This window comes from Natator depressus, chromosome 10, assembly GCF_965152275.1.
Source record: "Natator depressus isolate rNatDep1 chromosome 10, rNatDep2.hap1, whole genome shotgun sequence".
In the NCBI taxonomy this organism is placed as follows: Eukaryota; Metazoa; Chordata; order Testudines; family Cheloniidae; genus Natator; species Natator depressus.
This window is the reverse complement of record NC_134243.1, coordinates 15,381,969-15,405,884: the sequence shown is the minus strand read 5'-3', so window position 1 is coordinate 15,405,884 and position 23,916 is coordinate 15,381,969. Positions and strand designations below refer to the sequence as shown.

Below are 23,916 nucleotides of genomic sequence, written 5' to 3'. Positions count from 1 at the left end.
ACACACAGAGGAACAGATCCTCAGGTGGTGTAAACCAGCATAGCTCCACTAACTTCAATGGAGCAATGCCAGTTTACACGAGTGGAGGATGTGGCCTAGAATCTTGTTTTAAAGCAGTCAGATCTCTGGTTCGTTTCCGAGTCCTTGTCATTTAAAACTCACCATTTTTATCCACCGCCAACATAGATGTCCGTCCTACTGAGACTTGTTTTAATTTTTGTTTTGGAGGTGAAGGGATATGGTACCAACAATCACCTAGAAGTTGGAAATAAATGAACAAGACATTGAGAAAACAGCAGTAAGAAGGGTATTGTAATAGGCCAAAGAAAGCTTTGTGTTCAGACACCATAGGGGTAGGAGCATTAGAAATACCTAGCTACACAAGGCAGTGGTGAATCACAGCAGAGGGAACCAAGTAGCCTTCCAGCCCTTCTGGCTATACAATAACATGACTGGCTGACATGAGAAGTGCTCGTCTAAAAGTCAAGCACACCCAAACCACTAATCCTCTCCATTTGAATTACACATGGTGAGAATACCTAGCTCTTATATAGCACTTTTCATTGTTAGATTTCAAAGGAGGTCAGTATCATTATCCTCATTTTATAGATGGGGAAACTGAGGCACAGAATGGTTAAAGTAAAGAGTGGGAACCTACTTCACATAAAGCAATATTTTCCATCTCCTTTCGCAACTCAGTATTTTCCATATTGAGGTGTGTTTAATGGTAGATCGTTTCTACCTCGACCTTCTCAAGAGAGTTTGGCCTGGAGAATTTAAGGAGGAATGTTGCTGACCCGTATGAAATGGCATTTCCTTGTGGGCAAGGCTGGTAAAACTTCTCTTGGGCTTCCAAGAAGTTACCCAGATACATTGCTAACAAAAAGAAACTCATCTCAAGGTTTTGTAAACATTAACTAACTTTTTAAAAGCGTCCTAAAGCATGTTAATATAAGTGAGGAGGAGGCTGTTTATTTTGCGTCAGCCTCACACTCTTTGCAGTGATGACGTTGAAATGTCTCCGTTCTGTGCTCATTCAGCTCACTACATCCTTGCTGTGAGAAGACGTACTCTGTTCCACAGCACTCACCTGCAGGTTTTTTTGGAGACACTGAACCCCGGTAGAAGGTAGAGCCATCTCTGGCAACAGCCCAGACTTGGTGGAATGCCCCAATTGAGACCGACATGAAGGGCTGATCTGTTCCCACGTGAAGCCATGATGTTCCCTAGCAAATGACAAAGTATGGTTTGGGAACCATGCACCTGTTGCAGAACTGAACAACACAGTGCGCCTGCTGGCTGATCTCACGTGATGGGAAAAATCCTACAGAATGCAATTGGTTCTGAAGAGTAACTTTTATAGAACCCTATATGACTTAACCGACAAAGGCCTTTCCCTGGTTTGTTTAGATCAGAGGTGGGCAAACTACGGCCCGCAGGAACCTCCTACCCAGCCCCTGAGCTCCTGGCTCGGGAGACTCGCCCCCGGCCCCTCCCCCACTGTTCCCCCACCCCCGCAGCTTCAGCTCACTGTGCCGCCGGCGCAATGCTCTGGGCAGCGAGCTCTTGTCGAGTAGCGCAGCTGTAGAGCCATGGCCTGACCCGGTGCTCTGTGCTGCGCGGTGGCATGGCTGGCCGGCCTGGTGCTCTGCGTGGCACGGTTGTAGCGCCGCCAGCCACCGGTGCTCCAGGCAGCGCAGTCAGGGGGCAGGGAGCAGGGCGGGTTGGATAGAGAGCAGGGGAGTTTAGGGTGGTGGTCGGGGGTGGGCGTGGTCAGAGGGCAGGGAACAGGGGGATTGAATGGGGGTAAGGATCCCAGGGGGCAGTCAGGAAGGAGAGGAGAGGTTAGATGGGGCAGCAGGGGTGGGGTAGGGGGGTTCGGCGGCAGTCAGGGAAGGGTGGATGGGGCAGGATTCCCAGGGGGGCTGTCAGAGGGTGAGAAGCAGGGGGGTTTGGATAGGGGGTGGGGGCCGGGCCACACCTGGCTGTTTGGGGAGGCACAGGCTCCCGTAACCGGCCCTCCATACAATTTCGGAAACCCGATGTGGCCCTCAGCCCAAAAAGTTTGCCCACCCCTGGTTTAGATTATGCTAGAGCAGGGATGTAATCTTCTGTTCAATTCTATGGGACTTTTCTATAAGCGCATTATGACTTTAGTTGTACCTAACAGTACAACTGTGGAAACAGAACTGGTAGAAAAAACAGGAAACATATTAGTGAACATTTTTTTGAATTTTTTTTCATACTGGTTTTTCCAAAGTTTCAAGATGTCTACATTTAAATTTATATTAAAAAAAATGAAAAATTTCTACAAGCTCTAGATATGACTTTTGCAAAAATTAGTGCACAATTTGGCCGCAATCCTGTAAAGCACTTACACAGGCTTAACATTAAACATGCAGGCATCCTTCTGAAGTCAAAGGGCGTGTCACCAGGTGGACTGGGCCCTTTAAGGGTATGTCTATACTGCACACTTCTTACATACACTGCCCCCTTCATCCCCAGCACAGGTATGAATAGCTTAGGGGAATAAAAGCACCCCAGAACCTTTGGATATGTACCCCATATGGCTCTCTACACCCCCAAGCAGTGCTTCCCACATCTGTGCTGCTATTTTTAGTAGTGGGGGGGGTCCCATGCCCTCCCCGCTGCCAGACCCTTTCCCCATGACTTCCCCCCGCCAGAGCCTCTCTCTGCCATCTGTAGCTACATGCTGCCGTGTGGACACAGCCTGCTTTTCACTGCCGTCTAGAGCTACACCTAGCCTACATGCTGCCCCCAATGGGGTGCAGACTAGATATAGCCTAAGAGGGTACTGATCCAGCCCACCTGTGCCTCATTAAGAGCCTTACAATGGGGCCTAATAGAGAGCAGCTGGCCTTGCTGTAAAGCCAGAGGGGAGGCATGGTTCAGGGACTCAACTGATGCTTCAATGGACACCTGAGCCTTATAAAGGGACAGAGAGATCAGTCTGGGAGCAGAAGCACAGGGACTGGTCAGTCTGGCTGCTCTGTGCCAGGGAAGGCACTGAACCAGACAGGCTGCAGGAGAACAGTACTCCAGGGGAAATCAGGCTAGAGGCTGAGTTTTCTATACCAGAGCAAGGAGAAGACTCAAAGGTAGCTCGGAAAGGTGCTGGAAACACAGCCCTGGGGTAGGCTGAAGAAAAGCCCATGAAGGTTCTTCTACCTTTTTGTTTGCTGGGACTTTTCAGTTCTATTTTTTTGTTACCCCCAAGAAGGGTTAAGTTTGTTTGTGAGGTGGCTAGAGGGCTAATCCACATCTCCAGCACTAGCCTGTCTGTGGAGTTTATTAAGGAGCCCTGAAAAAGAGGGAAACTGAGGTATTCCTAGCCAGGAGGGGGCACTTGCGAGGCAGCTGCTATTACAGGGATGATTCACAGGGTAAGTACTTTAGTGGACGGAGGTTACTGTTTTGCAATGTCTATTATAGTCTGTAGGTAAATGTGAACCTAGTATTAATTATACTAGGCACTATAGATGTGCATGGTTCCTTATAAAAAACACACAGCACAATACAAAGCCCACTGAAGTTAATGGAAAGACTTGCATTGACTTCAGTGGGCTCTATATGGGGGCCACAGCTTGGCCAGGTTCCTGCCCTGAGCAGCTTAATATCTAAGTCAGATGGACATGCTACCAATAATTTGAAGAGAAGGCAGGAGCAGACCCCTCAGTGACTGAAGGGGAAGGAAAGGAAAGGGGCGGTAGGGAGACATATGGGGTAGAAGAGGAGAGCTGTATCGGACACAGGAGGCAGCCTGAGTCAAGAGGTGGGGAATGAGCGCACCTCAGGGGTGGGTGGAGCAGGAAAAGAAGGCTGAGGGGTTAACGGGGGTTTACACAAGAGACAAAAAACCAGTGAAGTGATTTGAGGGATACATGCGCGCACACGCTACATACATGCACTTTAAATGACACTTATATGAGAGAGGCAGTAACGAGAAAGTCTTACAGCTGGATTTTGCTGTGTTACTCCGAGTCTGCACAGCACGTCTCCCTTGTTGCTAACTGCCCAGAGTGCTATCGATTCTTCTTCGTCTGCTGACGAACTAGGGATTATGGCGATGTCCCACAGGGCGATGGGTGGCACTTCCAGCCAGGGTCCATTGGTGATTATTTTACATTTTCTAAAGAGGAAAAACCCCACAACCCTTTAGGAACACGCACTTCCTGTGAGTGGATCTGCTCCCAGGTTGACAGAATAACTCATAAGGGTGGGGGAAGTCCCCAAATCCTTTCATTCAATGGGTAATATGGAAAGCAGAGATACCATGCAACAAATATTTTCAGTTTGAAAGTGAGTTGACACCAACCAGGTTTGTGTTTCCAGGTTGAGTTCTGAAGCACTAGACACAGGATAACATTTATCAGGGTTTCTTTTCTAAGAGCAACTTAATAAAGAAAAAACAGGCCCTCTTAGACGTCTTAGACTTTGCTTCCTACCTGTCTAAACCTAGCCTACAACTTCAGGATAAAGAAAAGCATTTCATCGTGTTAGTGGGAGAATCCATTGCTGAGAGCAGAACTCTGTAGGTGGTCCGTTCCCTCCTCTGTACTGGCAATGGGAGTGACAGCTGGGCTTGATTCAGGAGGGGACTGTCTGAAGGTAACACAGAGCATCCCAAGGGAGGGAGGCATGTTTGTTGGCTAAGAGCTGGCAGCCTTCCATTAAAGCAGTACAGAAAAAGGTTCTCTCTTAATGGGCCATTACAGAAAGCTACTCTGCTCTAGTTTCCATGTGGAAATAAGTAGCATTGTAAATTAGGGAGGATACATTAGACTCCACAGGCAGAATGTCTACCTGCACCCAGCCCGGGAACACAGGGAATTTCTCTCTCCTCCAACCCACAAATCCAGGATCTAGCCCTAAGCAATCCCCTATTTGTTTTCAATTTTAATTTGTGCAACTGAAAGAGAGGAACGGTTGGGCTCAAGACTTTTCTCAACTTGTGTCAGTTATATTTGGCATCAGCACTTAGTTCATTTGGTTAGTTCAATTTGTTACAGGACATACAGCAGAACTGTTTGTGGCCCAAGGGCCTCGCTGAGCAGGAGGAAGAGATGCTTGAGGCCTAAAACGTTGACTCTGCAGCCACAAAACAAGCACCAAACATCGAAGTCTTTAATTTGTAGGCTCATAGCGCCTCATTAGTAAGGGTGTTTGATAGCTTAGCACAAGAAAGTGCATGAGGAAAACTAGAGTGATTCAGAATTGCCCCAGGATCCCTCGGGAAAGAGCAGGGTGCAGGGGTGCTTCCTGCTCAAGGCAGGATACAGTGACAGTTTGATCTTTTCTGGTTCCATCCAATTACAGTAAAGCCTGGCTAGGAAGTCATCAGTTGCCTAGTAAGTAGGTGGTGCTGGTCACATTTATATTAGGACTCCGTCTATAAGAGGGTTAAAGCCCTATTGTTATGTGTATTGTAGTGCCTAGGAGCCCCAGTCATAGACCATTGTGCTAGGTGCTGTACAAACATAGAACAAAAAGACAGTCCCTGCCCTAAGAGCCTGCAATCTAAGCATATGAGGCATGTGTTATAAATGGTTACAAGCAACCTACTGGCTTGGCGGACTCTCTAACAACATCTACTAATCATTTAACCACCATTTGTAAAGGGAGCTATAAAAGGGTGGTCTGCCCCTTTAAGGGCTAGAGGCCTGGGCCCAGCCAACCCTAGTTACTAAGGCTCATCTGTAGGGGGTTTAGCTGATTCCCTTGTAATGAGCAGCAGGAAGTGAAAGATGCTCAGGGAGACTAGAGTACAGAGGCTGCTGGGTGAAAGTAGGCTCCAGTAGAGAAAGCTGGGACTTGGGGAAGTGAGACTATGGTAGGGAAGGCCTGAGCGTGTCCTAATAAGGGGATAAATGGCTTATGAGAGCTTTATTTTGAATTTTTTTGTTTATTTAACAAACCAGAACCCGAAATAGGCTGTGACTGGATACAAGGGTTTGAGGTTTTGAAGAAGCCCCTTAAAGGGGAACACCGCGGCAGGCTGCCTGTAGGACTGCAGTCCACGAGGCGATACTTCGGGCGCTCTGTCCTGTGACAAGAACCTTGATCTGAACTGTGACCAGAAGGCTTCTACCCAGAGATCTCACACAGTCACAACGGAAACGTTGGGACACTTGTGTGTAAAGGTTGGAAGTGAAAAATGTAATTTAAGTGGTTGCTAAAGCCATGGGCTGCCCTGCTGGAGATGGGTTCTTCAATGCAGGTTTCAGTGCTTTTGCCCTTTGTTAGCGGAGAGATATTTAAGGGACTAAACAGCTTGCTCTTAAGAAAGGAGCATGTCTGAATTCTAAACTTTATATCCATAACTTAATCCCTTACCTGGCCCAGCGTCTTCGTCGAACAAAATCCTTCATCGTCTTGTGGCCATGGTAGGATCTGCCAAAGATACGTGGTTTAATGAATGTTTGAGAGGACTTGGAAATACCTCACATTTCAGCAACAGCCTGTCAGCGCTGACTATGCTTCAGCCCAGCATTATTTTCCATGCAACTGTTCTGTACAAAGCTCTCCCTCACACCACACAGTGTTGTGAGGATACCAGGCATTGGCTTGCAACTGTAAATAATTATCCCCCTGGAGACCTCCCTGCCACTTTAGAATATTGGCAAACCCTTATTTTGCTGTGTGGGACTTATATTTCACCCCTCCTCCCCAAACGCCATGGACACTAATACTTCAAATCGATACGGTACTCAACACTGATTGTCCGCAGCTCTCTCCCCCTCATTTTGCAAAGGGGGAAATCAAGGCACAGATGCCACCATTAAAGCAAAGCTGACGTGCAAATCAACTAGTTTTAAATAATTGCTTGCAGTGTGGTTGTAGCCAATCAGGTGTTAAACTTGGCATGGTCCTGCCAGGCTATTAGGTACAAGAAGGTAACTCCTTACGCTGGAAAGTCTGCTGCATACTGCCAGCCTTCCCGATCAGTTCCACCGGAAATGTTAAAATCAATACACCAGTCAGACACCTAGAGTCAGAAGGATAACGTGAATAGGAGCACAGCAGAAAGTGAAGGCAGGGAGATCACCTTTCACCTCTTCTTCTGCACACTTTGCATTGTAATTGCTTGTACGGAATGTTCTGATAACAATACTTATAACACAACTTTGCCTGTTGAGAACAACTTCATCCTGGGTCCCCAAGGACTTTAACAACATTCAGGGTGGGATTCACGAAGGAGCCAAAGAGGAATTGGGTTGGGAGGGTGGGGGGACAATCAATCCTCTCAGCATCCCTAGGATGCAGGGAGATCATCTCCACTGTACCGATGAGGAAACGCGAGGTTAAAGTGACGCAGCAGGTCAGCGGTAGAGCCAGGAACGGAACCCAGGTCTCCTGACACCTCCGTTCTGTGCCTGAGCAACTAGGCCATCCTTTTTTATTTTTAAATAAAAAATAGAAAAAAAAAATAATTCCAAGACAAAATTTACCCAAGACCACTGCGGGGATGGAGGCTTTGTGTTAACTTTTGTGCATTCTTGTAAGCCAGACGCGTCACTCCACATGTACCTGTCTGTGGGCAGCCCTCTGCAACACAAGTACAAGGAATAAAGAATAAGCGACAGTGAGAGAAGGATAAAAGATAAAGCTCTTCACCTCTGCCTAGCACTTCCCACGTCCACACACTGAACACTGTCTTCAATCACTAGACTCTTGAACAAGGGACTGAAAGGAAACAGGTTTGCTCTGCAGCTCAGTTGCCTGCCAAACACTGATCAAAGATCTCAAAAAACTGACTATTTTGCATTTAAAAACCAGGAGGGTGAATCTTGAGAATTCTGCCGTTTTCCAAAGTTTGGTGGAAAAACCTTTCCTACCCACCAAGGAGAGATTTATTGACTTCCATTTCATTAGACCCCAATGTCTTTAGATGATTATTAAATATGGTTATTAAATGCAGCATCCAGAGGCCCCATTTAGGATCAGGGATCCGTTGTGCTTAGCACTACACGACACACAGGAAGACATGGTTCCTGACTTGAAGCGCTTACGATCTGTGACCTTAATCCTGCAATGCGTTGCTTGCAGGTAGGTTTTGTGCCTTCCCAGGGGTGTGCTGGTGTACAACGCATTGCAGGATTGAGGCCTACAAAGGCATCCTTTAATGAAATCTAGCCTCTCAAAGCCCATGTGCCTTCCATCTCAATTTAACACATGAAATAAAAGTTTAAAAACACCCTGACATTTCCCTTGACCATTATAAACGCACACACTTACCTGTTGCTATATCCTGTGACTGGATTCCACCGCTGGTTCTCATAGATATAAACACATTTCACATCTGATTGCATGTAAATATTATCGGCGCTGCTGGCCAATCCTGTAGGCAATAAATCACTCGGATTAAAAGCAAAGTTAAATATTAAAGAAGAAAGTTGCAATAGTTCAACATTTTGCCAGGTGGAACTTTTATGCACGTTTTATTGCTCATTTTTGAGCCAAAGATAGAAAGCTAAGATGTACAGCCTGCTTCCCTTGCAAAGATGGGACATGCCCATCACCTCATTCTACAGACTAGACACAATACAAAGATGGGGGATTGAAATTTTTCGTTCTGCTGGTGCCACGCAGGAGGTTGAATAGGGAATTTATACACCCTGGTAGAATAAATGTGTGTCATTACCTTGAATGAAGCCGCCTCCGTATCCCCCAGTATAAACCCAGGCCGTGTGATCGTAACCTATGCCCCATACTATGCCACGGCTATTGCACTCTATCAGGCGGAGATGCCCTCCAATCTGTCGCCAAAACCTGCAGGGAGAGAGGGAACATTTTACATGAACTCAATGGCGGAGTCAGTAACGGCACGTGTTCCCTGCCCTGCACCTCAGCCCTGACTTAGGGAGGGTTGGAGGACAGTTCAGTCGCTAGCTCATTCGGCCTCTATCCAACCCGTGGGGAAGGCGATTGATGCCAATTAAGAATGCGCCTTTTGACTGACTCCTGTCAGTGGGTGGAGGCCGCTTGGCTACCTCAGCTGCGAGTCTGCAGCCTGTCAAACACCTCACTTACGTCTAAGTTTTAACTTTGAATTTCCTGATTTGAACCATTGCTGGTTTGTTTAGAACAGTTAGCTAGGATATACTGGTGAGGATTTTCACTTGTTAGGTGTGGATATTCGCCCTCAGGTTCACTTCGCCCAGAAGCTTTTCCTCTAGGAATTTCCTTGCTTTAATACACATGCACTGATGGTCCTAATATGGGCCTGGGGGAAGGCAGGAGGCCAGAGGGGATTCCCTCACCTTCTGCAGGAGCAGAGTCTTATTTTCACGTACTCAAGATGGACCCCCATGTCTGCAGCTCTGAGGAGGTGCCTAGTAGAGGGAAATCCCTTCCTGGGGACCAGGAGCCACACAGGGTGTGGAGCGTGTGTCTAGGGAAGAGTAGGGAAAGCAAAGGGACTGTAGAGGAACATGCCAGTGTGGAGTCTGGGGGAGTAGAAAGGAAGACCTGCTTTTACAGATCAGGAAGTGTGCAGGAGTAGATAAAGGCACCAGCAACCTGGCAAGCTTTAGGGCCTGAGTGGAGCCCCACCCACCTCTCCCTTCCACCGTTAGGACTCTGATGGTATGTCTACACTGCAGCTGGGAGGTGTGATTCCCATCCAGGGTAGACAGACTCCGACTAGCTCTGCTCAAGCTAGCATGCTAGAACAGCACTGCTAGCTACCTGAGCTCTGACCCAAGGGATCAGGCAGGCTTGGACTCCAGCAGCTACCCTAAGCCGCCCTCCATGCTGCAATCTCTCTCCACACTGCTATTTTTAGCATGCTAGCTGGAGCTGAGCTAGTGCCAGTCCATCTACCCACACTGGGAATCGCACCACCCAGCTGCGCTGTAGATGCACCCAAGGGATTTTTAGGGTTTCATAAATCAGAAACACCTTGTGCAAGTTACTTCCAATTAACAGCAAAAATTCTACTTGGCCCTTAACCTGCCAATTTTGAGGCAGATTAAGGGCCTCTTTGCTTTTGGACTACAGTGGTCAGGGCTGCAATATCATGCTTAAAATAGAAACCCAGCTGCTGTCCTCACTAGAGAGCAGCTACCACCACTGCATGTGGGATTCAGAATTCTGAATCCCCTCACTTGGGTGCTATTCAAATCTCAGCCCTAATGAATGGAATGTTTCATTTACTCTAAAATGCCATCCGCTAATTTGTGTAGGAGAATTTAGCACCCAACCCTGCAAGTCTTACAGGTCATCCCAATGAAATCAGATAGGAAACCTTGCAAGATCTGGCTCATAACATGCAGCTTGAGCATGTGAACATCAAAATGTAGCCTGAGGAAACTTCTTCATCTCACTTATGAAAACGAAGGCAACTCCATGTCTCTCTTCATCATTGGCTGACATCTACAGCACACCATGCGTTTCACACAACAGAACGCATAACCGCTGACGTGGAATTAAAGAAAATTCTGGCTGCTTGAAATGCACAGTAGTGAGGGGAACTTTAAAACCGTCTTACATTTGGTCACATGGCATCAGGTGTGGTGCGGCCTCTAATTCAGGACTTGGCTCGCTGACGAAGACGTCTCCTTTGCAGGTAACAGACCAGATGGCCTGGTGGGAGGGAGGGCCTTGAATCCGTCTGCTTTCACGGCAGGACATGCTCAGCAAAGCCAGCTACAATATAAGGAAGCAACAAAGAGCGAGGAGGTGCATTTCATGGTGCGAACACGGGTTTTCCCTTAACGTAGGTCATCTAGTGCTAGTGAAAGGAGGTTATCCTCATTGCCTTTTACAAATCTCCAAGGTGAACTAGCAGAGTTCAGATCAAAGGTGTCATGATTCATCGCTATCAGCATGATTTATCTTTCAGGATCCCCAGAGTCTTCACAATGTCTCTGTACACACACGCACACACCTTCCTCCTTCCCTCTCGCCACTGCTGAAATGCAGCCATTTTTGTGCCACAGAGACGCAAGCAGGTGGATAGACAGCTCAATGCACAAAAGTGAAGGAAAGTTTTGTCCCACTTGTTTAAGCTCTTTATGAGAAGTAGAATATCTACACAGCGCTGAGCAAACCTTAGTAGTTAAGGTGGTTTGAATGCCTGTAGCCCTGCCCATCACACACAACTCCATTTCTCTGCCTCCAAAGAAGGGTAGGACTGAGTTAATCCTGCCACAGTTCCTGTGGCCTGGTCTACAGTAAGGGATTTTAGAGGGGACAAAAATCCCACAAGAGTGATCATGGGGTCAGCTGCACCACAGGTCACACCGGCACGAGCCCTAGTGGTGACACGCAGCGGCAGGTGTTTTCACTATGATGTCAAGTAAACTTGGGCTGAATTTTTGTAGCACTAGTGGTATATCTTCCCAATGTTTGCTAGTGCAGACATAGCCAAAGAATCCAGACGTTGCAAACCTGATGCTCAAACCTCACACAAACGAGGGATTAAGGAAGTCATTTCAAATGTAACCAGACTGCGTTAGAAAGTTGGCAGAGTTACCCAGTCATGCATTTCTTGTTCTGTGGCGGCTGCTAGACGAATTGGCCACCGCTGCTTTGTCCTCTCAGGCGTGTAGAGAGCGAAGGAGTGTTTGGCATCATTCAGAACTTCAACCAGAATGGTAACTTCGTTCAGGAACACGTGGATGTACTGGCACAATACAAAGGGCATTCATGAACAAGGCAAACTCCCATTAAGCCTCCCCCACAATAGGGAAACCTTGCACATGGTCCCTGGTAAGGATGGCAGAGGGACTAACATTCTGCTTGGGAGAAAACCCACATTGTGTTTGGGAGTGCTCGTGAAATGGGGTTAGACTTACAGCCCTGGATGACTGAGGTCCTATCTACCGCCTCTACACCACTCTGCTAGTGTGTGTCAACCCTACCTCAGAGGGGCCCCCTTGCTAGGCCACAAAGGTTGGTTCTTTCTCCATGACCATTCAGTCTCTGGGCTGTCAACAAGATGGCTAATTGGTGTCAACCTGGTGGTGGCTTTCCCACGGAGAGCAGGATTATTTCTAACAGGACCCTGAGACAGCCATCAGAGAGAAAAGACTTTCATTTGCTACTGGCCTGGGCCAGATTGGAAATGGTGACCTAGACGAGAAACCCTGTATCACAATGCCCATCCCCATCTAGTCATGTTTTTCCTCTTGTCAAATGGGACACCAGCACTGCAGTGTGCTTCTCGAATGCACCTTCTTCTCCTCATGATACATGTAATAGATGAACAGAATGCTGTCTCGCATGCCATCGTTCCCAGTGAACTGCTCCAGCGCCACTCGCACATCTGTCCATTTATGAGGCTTCCAGCTTCTCCACCACTGTAAGGTCCCCGTTTTCACCCAGACAGACTGTGGCAGAAACACAAGGTTACGAGGAGCTGCAAAGAGTTTTCTGGACACCCCCTCAACTGCTCGTTCTTTCTATACAATACCGAGAAGCTCTGACACAAGCAGAAGATAATGTGATCAGATGAAGGCTAACAAAACTCGATGGTAAAGAGGTGAGATGCCACCTTCAGAGAGTCGCCACCTTCAGAGAGTTTAAAATCACAGAGAGAGTCTCTGACTTGGGAAAATACAGCAGGTTGTTTTTAACTGGGGTTAGAGTTAGAAACAGTGTTTCTAGAGCTTAAGTGCTTTTAACATAATCATCTATTAAAACTGACTGAAAGTGCATACACCAAACTGTTCTATATTGAAACAAATTGTATTTTAATACTTTAAACAGGTGATATTGGATAACTCAAGTCTTAGAAAAGGAGGGGCCAAAATCCTGAATGAAATCTAAGAAGAGCCCAAGGAAATTGTGTGCGATAGTCAAAGGGAAATATTAATTAGAAATCCTGTTATTCAGATGTTCTTGACATTATAAGCACTACTTATGGAAGCTGTGGTATGCCCCCTGGTGTTCACAGAGAACAAGCTCACTCATTTATTGAGGTAATAAGGATATTCATGCAAACAGAAGGCCCTGAATTTGTGTAGTGCAGTAACTCACATGCATCTAACACAATTTAAAGGTGTCCTGGATTAGGGATTTCAGCATATTCAGTAACAAGTGCAACAGAGTCAGCCAGTGTTCTTTTTTATAGTACTAGCTTTTAGAGTGGAAATTTTCTACAAGAGCAGCTGTGACAGAGGTCTAACGGCTACTAGGGTTTCCAGTTGGAGTGCCTGGGAAAAGTTGCTCTAAGAGCTGTGGTAATGGACAAATGTGAACGGGGGAAAGGATACAATGCTTAATAACAGTAGGTTGCAGCCCATACACTGGACAGTACCATCACGGATGCCCAATCCTGTCAGATGTTAAATCACGATCAGAGTTAAAGGGAAGGAATCAGGAGGACTTTCACTTACCTGCTCAATAGCTTGTTCATAGTGTCTGAAGTTCTCCAGTTCCCGCTTGGTCCTTTCACTGAGCTGCTGGAAAATCTGCTTTCGCCACGCTGCTGTCTGTGCTGGACTGATAGACAGGGAAAGGGACTGCACAGAGGATAACAGACCTAGAGCAGAACCAGCATGATAACCAAGTGAGCTTTAAACTCAATTATGTGAAGTATTTGATGCTCAAGACACAATTTGCCGCTTCAGAAACACTGGGTGAAATGCCTCTGGTCTCACACCACTATTGCATGGACACACTAGCCTCAGGGGCATTACCAAAGGGCCAGTGAGAATACTGCAAATGGTGCATAGAAAATGGATTGAAAGACTTATCATAAACTCCTCTCTATATTCCTCCACTAAAGTAGCACCTGTATGGTCCTAGGAGATGACCATATGCTCTACAGATTCTGATACAGAGCTGAGATGACCAGTAAGACAAGACTAAGTATTGCGATGCCACATACTCACTAATTTGACAACCAACCTATTTGGAAATTTGACCATATTTCACTTTCTTCAAAAGCCTCCCTGTTCTAACCCCTCCAGGAGTCAAGGCTGGGCTCCCATTCAGAAAACCACCTTTCAGTTCCTCTTGCCATTAGAAAGGCTTACGATAGTGTATATCTCATCCTCGGATCACAAGGACTATGGTACCAGCAGGGCACTGTGGTATTTGTCTCTAAACAGGCTCCCTCCACAACTTGCTTTTGACTAGTTTTCAGTCACACCCAGGAGCCATTTTATCCTGAGCTCCAGTTTCAACGCTATGGAGAGCTAAACAGGTGTGTGGAGTTCCGACAAACTGGATTATTCCCTGTGTAACATGTCTGCCAAATATGCAGAGAAATAGTCACTAACTACGTTCATAAAGTGCTTTACAGGTAGATATGCACAGCAGGAAATACCTTCTCTTCTGGGATGAAGGGTAACAACTAACTGGCATGCAGGATACTAGGTAAGAGAGTGGGTGGGAGAAGGAGGGATTATTTTGAGATAAGGACATGCTTAAAAAAATAAAAAAGCACGGTATCTTATTAGGCCCTGAGTGGGGATCAAGGCCCAGCTACACTGAGCTGACAGTACCTGACTGAAGAGTGAACCATTTCAGCAAGCTGTGTGAATCCACCAGGCAGCCTCCCCCACACACCCAAGCCCACAACGGGTGCTCATCAGCTCCATAATGTTCTTCAACTCCAACTGAGAACATGCCAAGGGAAGACAGGCTCGATGTCTCTGGGAAGGTGCTGGCAGCGAGCAGAGGCTTTTTATGGGCCTCCTTTAAGTCAATGTTTGTCCACTGCAGTTCTGCAGGATGGGGATCCTGGTCAGCAGAAGACTTGGGTTTTTCGAGACCAGCCTTCTCGCCATTGTCTGAAGCAGGGCTGGCTTCTTCGGGAGTAGAGTCCAGAGGATCCACAGCCAAGTTTGCACTCGCTTCTGCTGACTGGCTTCCCATGCTGTTACCATTGACGCTAGCTGCAGCACCTGACAGGGGCATGTCAGCAAGGTTTGGGTGTATCTGTGGGCTCTCGGTATCAGAGGAAATGTCCGCATCGCTCTGAACGATCAAATTCATTTGCTCCCTAATGTCGTCACTGAAGAAACAGCCAGCGCTTGGGGACAAACAGACAAGTAACTAATCAGCCACCATTCCCCGAATTATCAACCGGCACAGAGCCATAGAAAAGACCAGAGAACGACAGACAGAGATGGCTACACAGTGAACAGCTGATACAAACCAGACCTTTTATGGTAAAAGCTTAACTCCATCCCCAAGGGAAGAGAGCCCAACGCATGGCTTTGTAGGCCATGCTGGGAAATCCTTTTATGACAGCCTGTAGGGTTGGCTGCACAGAACTCTCCAGAATACCCCAAGTGTTAACACCCCAAGGCCCTGTCTTTTGGTTTACAAATGCTGAGCAGGACTTTGAGACTCCAACTGGTAGGAACAGAAGCAGCCAAAGCAGGGACTGCTGCATTTGGGAGGGGCAGAGGTAAAATATGGGTCCAGCCAGGCCCCTTTTTTCCTCCCAATGCGCCCTTGGCCCCAGAACAGTGCAGGGGAAACCCCACACACCTTCTAGGGGTTCTAGGGCCCATGCGGTGCCTCCTGTCTTTTCCATGTGGCCTTGGAGGAGAGGTGCAGAGAGAACCCAGCTAGAGACTCCAGCCCTTTGGAAGCAGAGACCTTTGGATGTTCCAGTCAGGACTACAGAATGGGTGGACATTCTGTGCCCTGTGCTGATCAGCTGTTTCCTTCAGCTCCCCGCCACCTTCATCTCAGATTCACTCCACAGCTACCTTCCCCCTCCTACCCGCCCCCCACCCCTCCATTCCCTGTTCTATTTAGGCAATCCCCTCCTAACTCACTCCACCCCTCCGCCAGCAAACTACAAAGAATCCTGGCATTAACATGATGTTCGCTGCCATTACACTGTTCACTCTGCTTGTGTGTGCTAACCTTTCCCCCAATCTGTGTTTGTCTTGTCTGTAAAAACAAGATTGCATCATTGTTTCCTTGCGCTCCCCCTCTGTCTGCATCCATCTGTTCTCTTGTCTTATTCTCAGACTGCAAGCTCTCTGGGGCAGGGGCTGTCTTTTTGTTCTGTGTTTGCCTAGGACAATGGAGGCCTGGGGCTCCCAGGTACCACTAGCACAAATGAATAATAATAATAGAGTCTATCAACACTGTGGTTTCATTCTCAACTGCAGATAGTTTCTGTTCAGCAACACGAGATGTTCTGAGCCCTAGGGCTCAGCACGTGGCTTCTCGCAGTGTTCCCAGCATGGGCGATGGGCCAGCTGTCATCATGGAACCATTTGTTTACCCTCTCTGGGAAAGAAAGTGGCAAGATGCCACACAAGTGACCCCCAAGAGGAGGATAATCATTAAGTGGAGAAAACACCTCCAGGATATCTGGCAGGTAACATTTCATCCTGTTCTAGACTGGACCCTGGAATCTGAGGGCAAATCCCAGCTCAGCTCCCTTTACTGCCAGGCTGCACTGAATTCTCAAGTCAGAACATTGCCTCCCTCCCCAGAGAGGAAGAGTTTGCTGCTCACTGTTGCATTTTAATTGGAAAAAAAAAAAACCCAAACAAATGGACTTCAGCACCTGGCGAGAAGCCGGAACCACGTGCGGGGTTTGCTCAAGGTCACAGTGAGGAGCCTTGAACAAACTGGATGGATTGCGTTCACAGAAATACTCCTCATGCCCTGGCAGCACCAAAATCTGATGGCCTTTAGGGCTTGTGGACACTTTATTAGCTACCTGAGCAGACTGGTCGAGCTGCCGGTCTGAGACCGGTCACTCTCTCTGCCAGATACAATCGCCTTCCATGTCTTCCCGCTGAGCTCGCTCGGTGTGACGCCTTGCCGGAAATAAACAGCTCGATCCTCGCAGCCGATTCCCCAAACCTAGGGGAGAAAGGGGTCTTGACGGGGATGTCTGTGTGTCCTAAGGGGATGAATGGCATGGAAAGCAGATGGGCATCAGCTACAACAGGGGAGTGAGAAGAAGGCAGTTGAGGGCAAGAGTCTTTCCTGAGTCAGGGGTTTTCTTTGGGTTTGTCTCTAATGCTGGTAGTTTAGGTGCAGTGCATCACTCCCGTATAGGGTTGATTGTGGGATGGGGGCTGGTTTGTACTCAAGTGTATCAGATGAGAGGCAGGTTCGCTGAACGTTCTCGCAAACCCCCAGTGCCTCATGGGCTTTTGGCAGTTCAGGCAATTGGGCCCCTTGTTGGGCTGAACATCCTGGCGTCCCCTGCGTGTATTCCGACCGCAAAGCTGAACAGTGATCCTACAGAAGGAGTCTAAACATGCTCATATGTTCACACAATTGGTGTTCCGCCGCCTTACCTGGTCATTTAAGCCTACGTTTACCATCATCATTTCTCCAACCATTTCAATCCAGCTGGTGCCACATGGATTGTGCGAGTTCACACCTCTTCTGAACCACACCTGTCACAAGTTAAAATCCAAGTTTTGAACTATGGTACTAGCAGGGATACAGTTAAATGGTTAAAGCCGTGGCTGGGAGTCAGGGCTCCTGCGTCTCATTCTCAGTTCTGCCATTGCCACGTGCCCCTGAGCAACCAATAATATTTCAGTAGTGCCTTTGGTCTGAGGCTTCCAAAGCATCTTGCAGACTGTGGCACTGAGCCATTAAGAGACTTGCCTAAGGTGATACAGCAAGTCAGTGGCAGAGTGGGGAATAGAACTCCAAACTCCCAAGGCTGCACTATCACCTCCCTCGGGGCAGCACAGCATACACCGGCATGCACCTCAGACAGGGCAGTTATCCAGAACAGCTTTGACAATCCTACCCTGAAAAGGGACCTAAGAGAGTTAGGCTCCTAAAATCCCCTTGGCAGTTGGGTTTCAAAATCCCAGCAACAGTTTTTACTAGCTAACTCTTTCAAAAGTTACTAATACACTATGAGAACTTCAATACTAAAGAGCTGCTCTAGGAATGAGGGAGAAGCGATCAGATTCTCATTTGCACTATGGCCCCTTTACACCATTCTGGCAGTGCAAACAGGCGTTACGGTGGGAGGAAATGTAACACACCCACTTTAAGGCCCCTTAGAGTGCCAGGATGGTGTAAATGAGAGGCAGTTCCATAATTTCTGTGAGGAGAACTTCTCTGAGAAGTTAGAGAGCAAATAACTGACAAGGGTGAGCCAGCCAGTTCCCCATCTCTTCCCCTCAGAATGAGAGTTTCTCTGGTGCATGGGAAAATTCATTCTTTTATATCTCAATTGTAGGATGGCTTTTATCACATCTAAAGGCCCCTAACTACCTCCAAGTCACCTCACCAAGCTTTTCAAGGGCTTTAGACATTTTATTATATTACGTCCAAAGGAATAGGCTGTGTTTACTTTAGAAGTTGTTTGTTAAATAGTGGTTGGATTTTTAAATAATCAAAACATACCAAGTATTTAATCTCCTATTAGATTAGCTTGGTTCTATCTCATTCTTTACCAAATAAAAAACATCTAAAAGATTGTCCACGAGGGAGATTTTTCCAGTTACATTAGTATAGCTATAGCCGTTTAATTATACCAGTATAAGTGTGTGGATGTTCTTATTCCGGAAAAAGACCAACTTCTTACGTCTTAATTTAAACCACTTCCAAAACAACATAAACTAAACTGGAAAAAGACACTCATATTGGACTAAGAGTGCCCACACAGGGAGTTATCCTGGTATAACTACAGAGCTTTAAATTCACCCCCTATATTATACCGGTATAATGTCCCTGTCTAGACAAGCCTTAAGCTATACATGCTATTGTACTGTACTAATAAGGGACCTCATGTTTGTTATTTAACTTCAATAAAGTTATCATCAATAAACCCTGGAAACTACTAATTTGCAGTAAGAACCTGAGATAATTACACTCTGTTAGTGCTTAGAACCAGTGCTTTTTTTCCCCGAGTACAGCAGATATTTGTTATTAGTCAGCCATGCAGTATAATATAGGTAAAGGGGGTTTATTGTCATCAGAACAACAGACTATCTGGGATTTGCACAGAGACTTGAAGTTGTAAACACAATGAGCAAACACATGCACATACATGGGCATCCTAGGTAAGAAGCCAAGATTGAACCATAATTTTTGTTTTGTTATAAAGTATAAAGTAGGGACTGAATATTGCCTTGTTCCCATAGGTGGGATTTGCTATATTCTGTCCTGGATCAGTAACAGAAAGCACTACTAGATGGAGGGATTGGTGACCTTTATACGGTCAAGTCTTTTGCTAATCACCAGGTTTAGAAATACACAATAGACTTTATCACCCAAGGCTAGAGACTAATGCTTTAGCTATTCTGACTATGGAACCTGCCTATTTCACAGTGTGCTGGGGCTATAAACTCTTTGGTGAAAAGGCATTTTGGTTTTGGGACTGGTACATATTTCCAAGCTTTGAATCTGTATCAGTGATCATCAGCTAGAGATAATCAAGATGCCTGTGTGAAATAAGCAGTTTTTACTCTTTCCAGGGGGCTCAAAAACCACAGCGGGGGAAATGGCTGTACATCTCTCAGTCTAGGCCCTTCTGTATTCTTCACTGTGAATTCCACACTGTGCCTTGCTCCTTGCCTCCAGTTTCTTTTCATATCCCCGTTATCACTACATGCCACTCTACTGGCCATGTTCAGATGTAATACATGACAACCATCACTGAGCAGCTGTAAAGGAGTCCCAGCCTAGGGTTGTGAAACTTCCTCTTACACTCATTTGCTGCTGCTTGACTTGAGTTTGGCCTATTGTGTATAACATTATCCCAAATGGGCAGCAGCGTGCTGTCGAGCTGGAACCTATTTCTGTTCTCGGAGAGTGACTGAGCAGCCTTCTCAGAGACACTCACACACCCATATGCCTCTTGGTGGTTCAGTCACTAAGAGCCACAGAGCACACCTGCAATTTTGGGGCACTGGAACTTACCCAGCAACGGGAGCAAGAGATCCCAAATCACTGACATTTCATAAGCTTGCACAGAAGAACAACACACTGTAAACGTACAGGGAAGAGAACCAGAAATGTAGCTCCAGGCCTCTTACTTTTCTGTCTTTAGTAACCGCCCACACTACATTTACACCCACAGAGATGTGCAGGATCCCATTTTCAGAGCTTGGGGGTTCCACAATTGTCCAAGAAATTCCTGCCAAGTAAAACAAGGAGTCATTGTTCATTAGCCTCTTGTTTTCTCTACAAATCAAAGCGACTTCCCTGCATGGCATGACAGGGTTTTACCTTGAGGGTTATTTCTATCAATCCCTTCTCTCACAATAGCTTGCCCCTCCCAAAGTGTTGCCCATAGGAGGTCATATGATCCACAGCTGATCTGTACTGCTTCTCCGGGGGTGGCTATTAAGGACCACCAGGAGCCTTCTGGATTGTGGTGGCAAACGTCTTCTCTATACCATACCTAGGAGAGACACAAAAGCCTTAGAAAAATGCTACCCTAATATAAACAATCAGAACCTTTCGGGCAAACGGATGTCCAGCCTGACAGAAAGGAGAGAACCATTCTTCTCTAGCCAAGGCTCCTTTAATAGCATTTGAACTCTCACCTTTAAGTGGCATTAGTTGAGTAGATTATACAGCTGCAGACCATTTCCCTGTGTATCAAGGGAGGAGGCTTTTCTATAGACTAGCTTTTACGATGCAAGCCAATTTGGACTGGGCCCATGATCTCTTACCACAGGATCTGTGTGGTTTTTCAACATTCGGAGCAGTTAAATATAATTCAAGGCACGTTAAATAAACTTAGAATCATTGAATCGTATGCTAAGAATCCTTCTTCCTTAGGAAAATATGCAGCATTCACACACCCAGGTTACTGCTATAGATAAAAAGTCATGATTTGGCATTAACTGTAATGAGCTATCCATTTAGACAGACACCATTTGTGTAAGGGCCAATACCTCACCACCTTCATAACCTTTGATGGTGTCCAGCCCAACATTTACAAACAGCAGAGAGAACATGCCACTTTAAGGGTTTTGTACTTGCCAGTCCTGGTCTCTCACATGTGTTTCTCCACCTTATGTTTGAGAGAACTTGGTGGGAAGGTTCAATATGGAGAGAGCACAGAGCATTCTTAGGTTGATATTCTCTCCTTGTGGTGGACAGTGAGCACAGCCCCACATGTATTAACAACATTTTGCTTTGGCAGGACTTCCACTTTGGGGAACCCAAAGCACTTTAATGTTAATTAAACATTAAACCTGGGAGCTCAAATTTCATAACTTTGCTAGATACTAAAAATCATGGTCTTAATATTAGGGTATGGCTACACTTGCAGAGCGCTTTGAGTTCAACCAGCGTTCGTAGAGTGCAGCAGGGAAAGCGCTGCAGTCTGTCCACACTGACAGCTTCAAGCGCACTGGTGTGGCCACATCTGCGGCACTTGCAGCAGCATTGGGTGCAGTGCATTATGGGCAGCTATCCCAGCATGCAAGTGACTGCAACGTGCTTTCCAAATGGGAGGGTGGGGTGGGATGTGACAGGGAGTGTGTTGTGTGTATATGGGGGGAGAGAGAGTGGGTTTTTGGGGGGCTGAGAGCATGTTAGTATGCTGTCTTGTAAGTGCAGACAGCAGCAGACCTCCCTTCCCCCCCGCCTCTCTCTCCCACACACAGCATTCCACACTAATGGCTTGCTTTGTCTCAGAGCAGATAAGCAGCCGGATGTCAGAAATGGAGCTTTCAAAGGGCATTTCTGCATTCCTACAGTGAGGTGTAAAAAAACAATGACAAGAGTGGCCACTTGACTTAAGGGGATTATGGGACGTTTCCAGAGACTGATCAGAGCGCAGTAATGCAACACCTCGTCCACACTGGCGCTGCGGCGCTCCAGCGGGGGCGCAGCAAACGTTATTCCACTCACCAAGGTTGCGTACCAGCAGCGCTGTAGCCGCGGAGTCAGAGTGCTCTATGTGCCTTGCCAGTGTGGACGGGTAGTGAGCTAGTGCGCCCGGGGCTCCTTTATTGCAAGTGTAGTCAAGCCCAAAGACACTGGATTGATGCCTCAGTACAACTACCTGTAACCCACTAACATCCTCTTTTTGCCCGATGACAGAGGTTTTAATGGGCCACTTCACCTTGAATGGTCTCTTAGAATATGTGTTAACTACGAATGCTAAACCATCTGTTCCACCTTGTATTTAGTTGTGACACTCAGAGTACCTTTCCCAGCCCTGAAGAAGAGCTCTGTGTAGTTCCAAAGCTTGTCTATCTCCCCAGCAGAAGTTTGCCCAATAAAAGATATTACCTCATCCACCTTGTCTCTCTAATACCCTGGGACCAACATGGCTACAAAACCACTGCAGATAAGGAATACACACACACACACACACACGTTATACCCTTCCTTGTAAGGACACCGCCCAGACCGATAACCGGCCCATGGGCTCGTCAGTGATTTCCCATCCTCCAATGGAGATATCGTTGAAAGGATCTGGCAACTGATTAGGATCATCATGGGATGTTATCTAAAGCAAAGAGAGGTAGAAAAATTTAGAGAGCAGAAGTAGAAGGAGACCTGACCCCACATATACCTGCTGGCTATTTGGTGCACTCTGGTATGAGGGGCTTATCTCATTTTCTAGCAGACAAATCTTTGCATCACAAAGCCACTACCTGGATGCCAAATGGTTAGGCATACAGGATGGACTCCCTCTCTCACTCATGGCTGCTTCTTCAGATCAGACAGGGTGGGGCCACATTTGTGGAGCAGCATGGAAGAAGCCTGCACTCTTGCTGCTGGGGCTGTTCTTATGTAAAGCCATAGACTTTTGCTCCCACACCTGTCAATCCAGCATTACAGTCACTAAAATAAATAATCTATGTTTTTGTGTGTGCTCTGATTAGTGTGTGCAAACAGCAATCACACATGCCTGTAGGGCAGACAGCGAGTGGACTGACACCAAATGGCTGCCATGTACTGGGAAAAGTCCTGTTAAAAATGGAGCATGTTTTTTCATCACGTAGCATTAGCTGCCTGTGGACAAGTGATCAGAATTCCTCTCTCTGCCTATGTCTCCATACACAAGATTGTGAATCAACACATGTCATTTCCCTGACAAAGATCTGAGGGCTGGATTGAAGTGCTTTATGTTAGAAAAGAAAAAAAATTCAAAGCTATAGTGGAAATTTTCAAAGGCACCTAAAATAAATCCAACTGAATTTCAATGGGATTTGGGCACCTAATTTCCTTATGTTCCTTTGAAAAATTCCAGCCTTGAATTTGTAATGCTTGAGAGAGGTGCTAGATCAGCAGCTGCAGAGTCCAAGGTCCTATCTTTGCTGACAGCACACACCACAGTGACAGCAGTGCAAACTTCCCCACTCATGTCATCTCTTCTTTCATATACACTTGAGCTAATAAATAAAAAAACAAACATAGAAAGAGACCTTTGCCCAAGTGTCTCGTGACTTGTATCTCCTGTATCTGATCCACCTCCTACGTCGGACACAGGAATTCCATTTCTTATCCTTTGCGTAGGTAGCTGGGAAGTCAATGGCATACGTCCAACCCTAAAAACAGAGGTTCCTTTCATAAAGATTGGGAGCAGATGGCTACAGTAAATAGTAGCTCAGAACAATTCTTCACAAGGATCACTCCTACAAACATAATACAAATTACTTTGCACATACATACAGGGGCTTTTATCTCCTAACTCTATAGACATTCATGAACTATTTCTCAACTCCTTTGCGCAATGCATACAGGACAAATAAGATATAGAAAAGCATTTCACTTTTGTTATAATAAAGATATTATCGTGAATAACAGCATCCAATTGCTAGCACTTCAAGGCCTGATCCAAAGCCCGTTGAAGTGAATAGACAGACTCCCTTTGGTTTCAACAGCCCTTGAAAAAGATGCCTCCAACACTATACTATAGCGATCTCCATTCCCAGCTGTGGGAAGCAGCTGTGGGAAGATGGGAGGTGCCTCTACTTTTACAGAGTGGATTCCCAGAATGGATCCCTTGCCGGTATTGTTCAC

The 23,916-nt window shown here is 46.5% G+C and overlaps 1 protein-coding gene across 2 annotated transcripts in view; it reads right to left on the bottom strand.

The window, feature by feature from the left end:
• TECPR1 (tectonin beta-propeller repeat containing 1) overlaps window positions 1-23,916 on the bottom strand; it is a 37,378-nt gene that overhangs the window by 4,414 nt on the left and 9,048 nt on the right. For both annotated transcript variants that reach the window (XM_074965262.1, XM_074965263.1), the window contains 19 exons: window positions 23,319-23,441; window positions 22,271-22,396; window positions 20,155-20,329; window positions 19,962-20,062; window positions 17,253-17,354; window positions 16,664-16,809; window positions 14,475-15,004; window positions 13,362-13,507; window positions 12,198-12,353; window positions 11,498-11,647; window positions 10,511-10,668; window positions 8,663-8,790; window positions 8,257-8,359; window positions 7,470-7,566; window positions 6,927-7,006; window positions 6,355-6,411; window positions 3,976-4,150; window positions 1,091-1,226; window positions 163-255 (listed from right to left, as the gene is read on the bottom strand). In XM_074965262.1, the coding sequence (XP_074821363.1) occupies window positions 163-255; window positions 1,091-1,226; window positions 3,976-4,150; window positions 6,355-6,411; window positions 6,927-7,006; window positions 7,470-7,566; window positions 8,257-8,359; window positions 8,663-8,790; window positions 10,511-10,668; window positions 11,498-11,647; window positions 12,198-12,353; window positions 13,362-13,507; window positions 14,475-15,004; window positions 16,664-16,809; window positions 17,253-17,354; window positions 19,962-20,062; window positions 20,155-20,329; window positions 22,271-22,396; window positions 23,319-23,441 (2,782 nt within the window). The remainder of the gene's footprint in view (window positions 1-162; window positions 256-1,090; window positions 1,227-3,975; window positions 4,151-6,354; window positions 6,412-6,926; window positions 7,007-7,469; window positions 7,567-8,256; window positions 8,360-8,662; window positions 8,791-10,510; window positions 10,669-11,497; window positions 11,648-12,197; window positions 12,354-13,361; window positions 13,508-14,474; window positions 15,005-16,663; window positions 16,810-17,252; window positions 17,355-19,961; window positions 20,063-20,154; window positions 20,330-22,270; window positions 22,397-23,318; window positions 23,442-23,916) is intronic.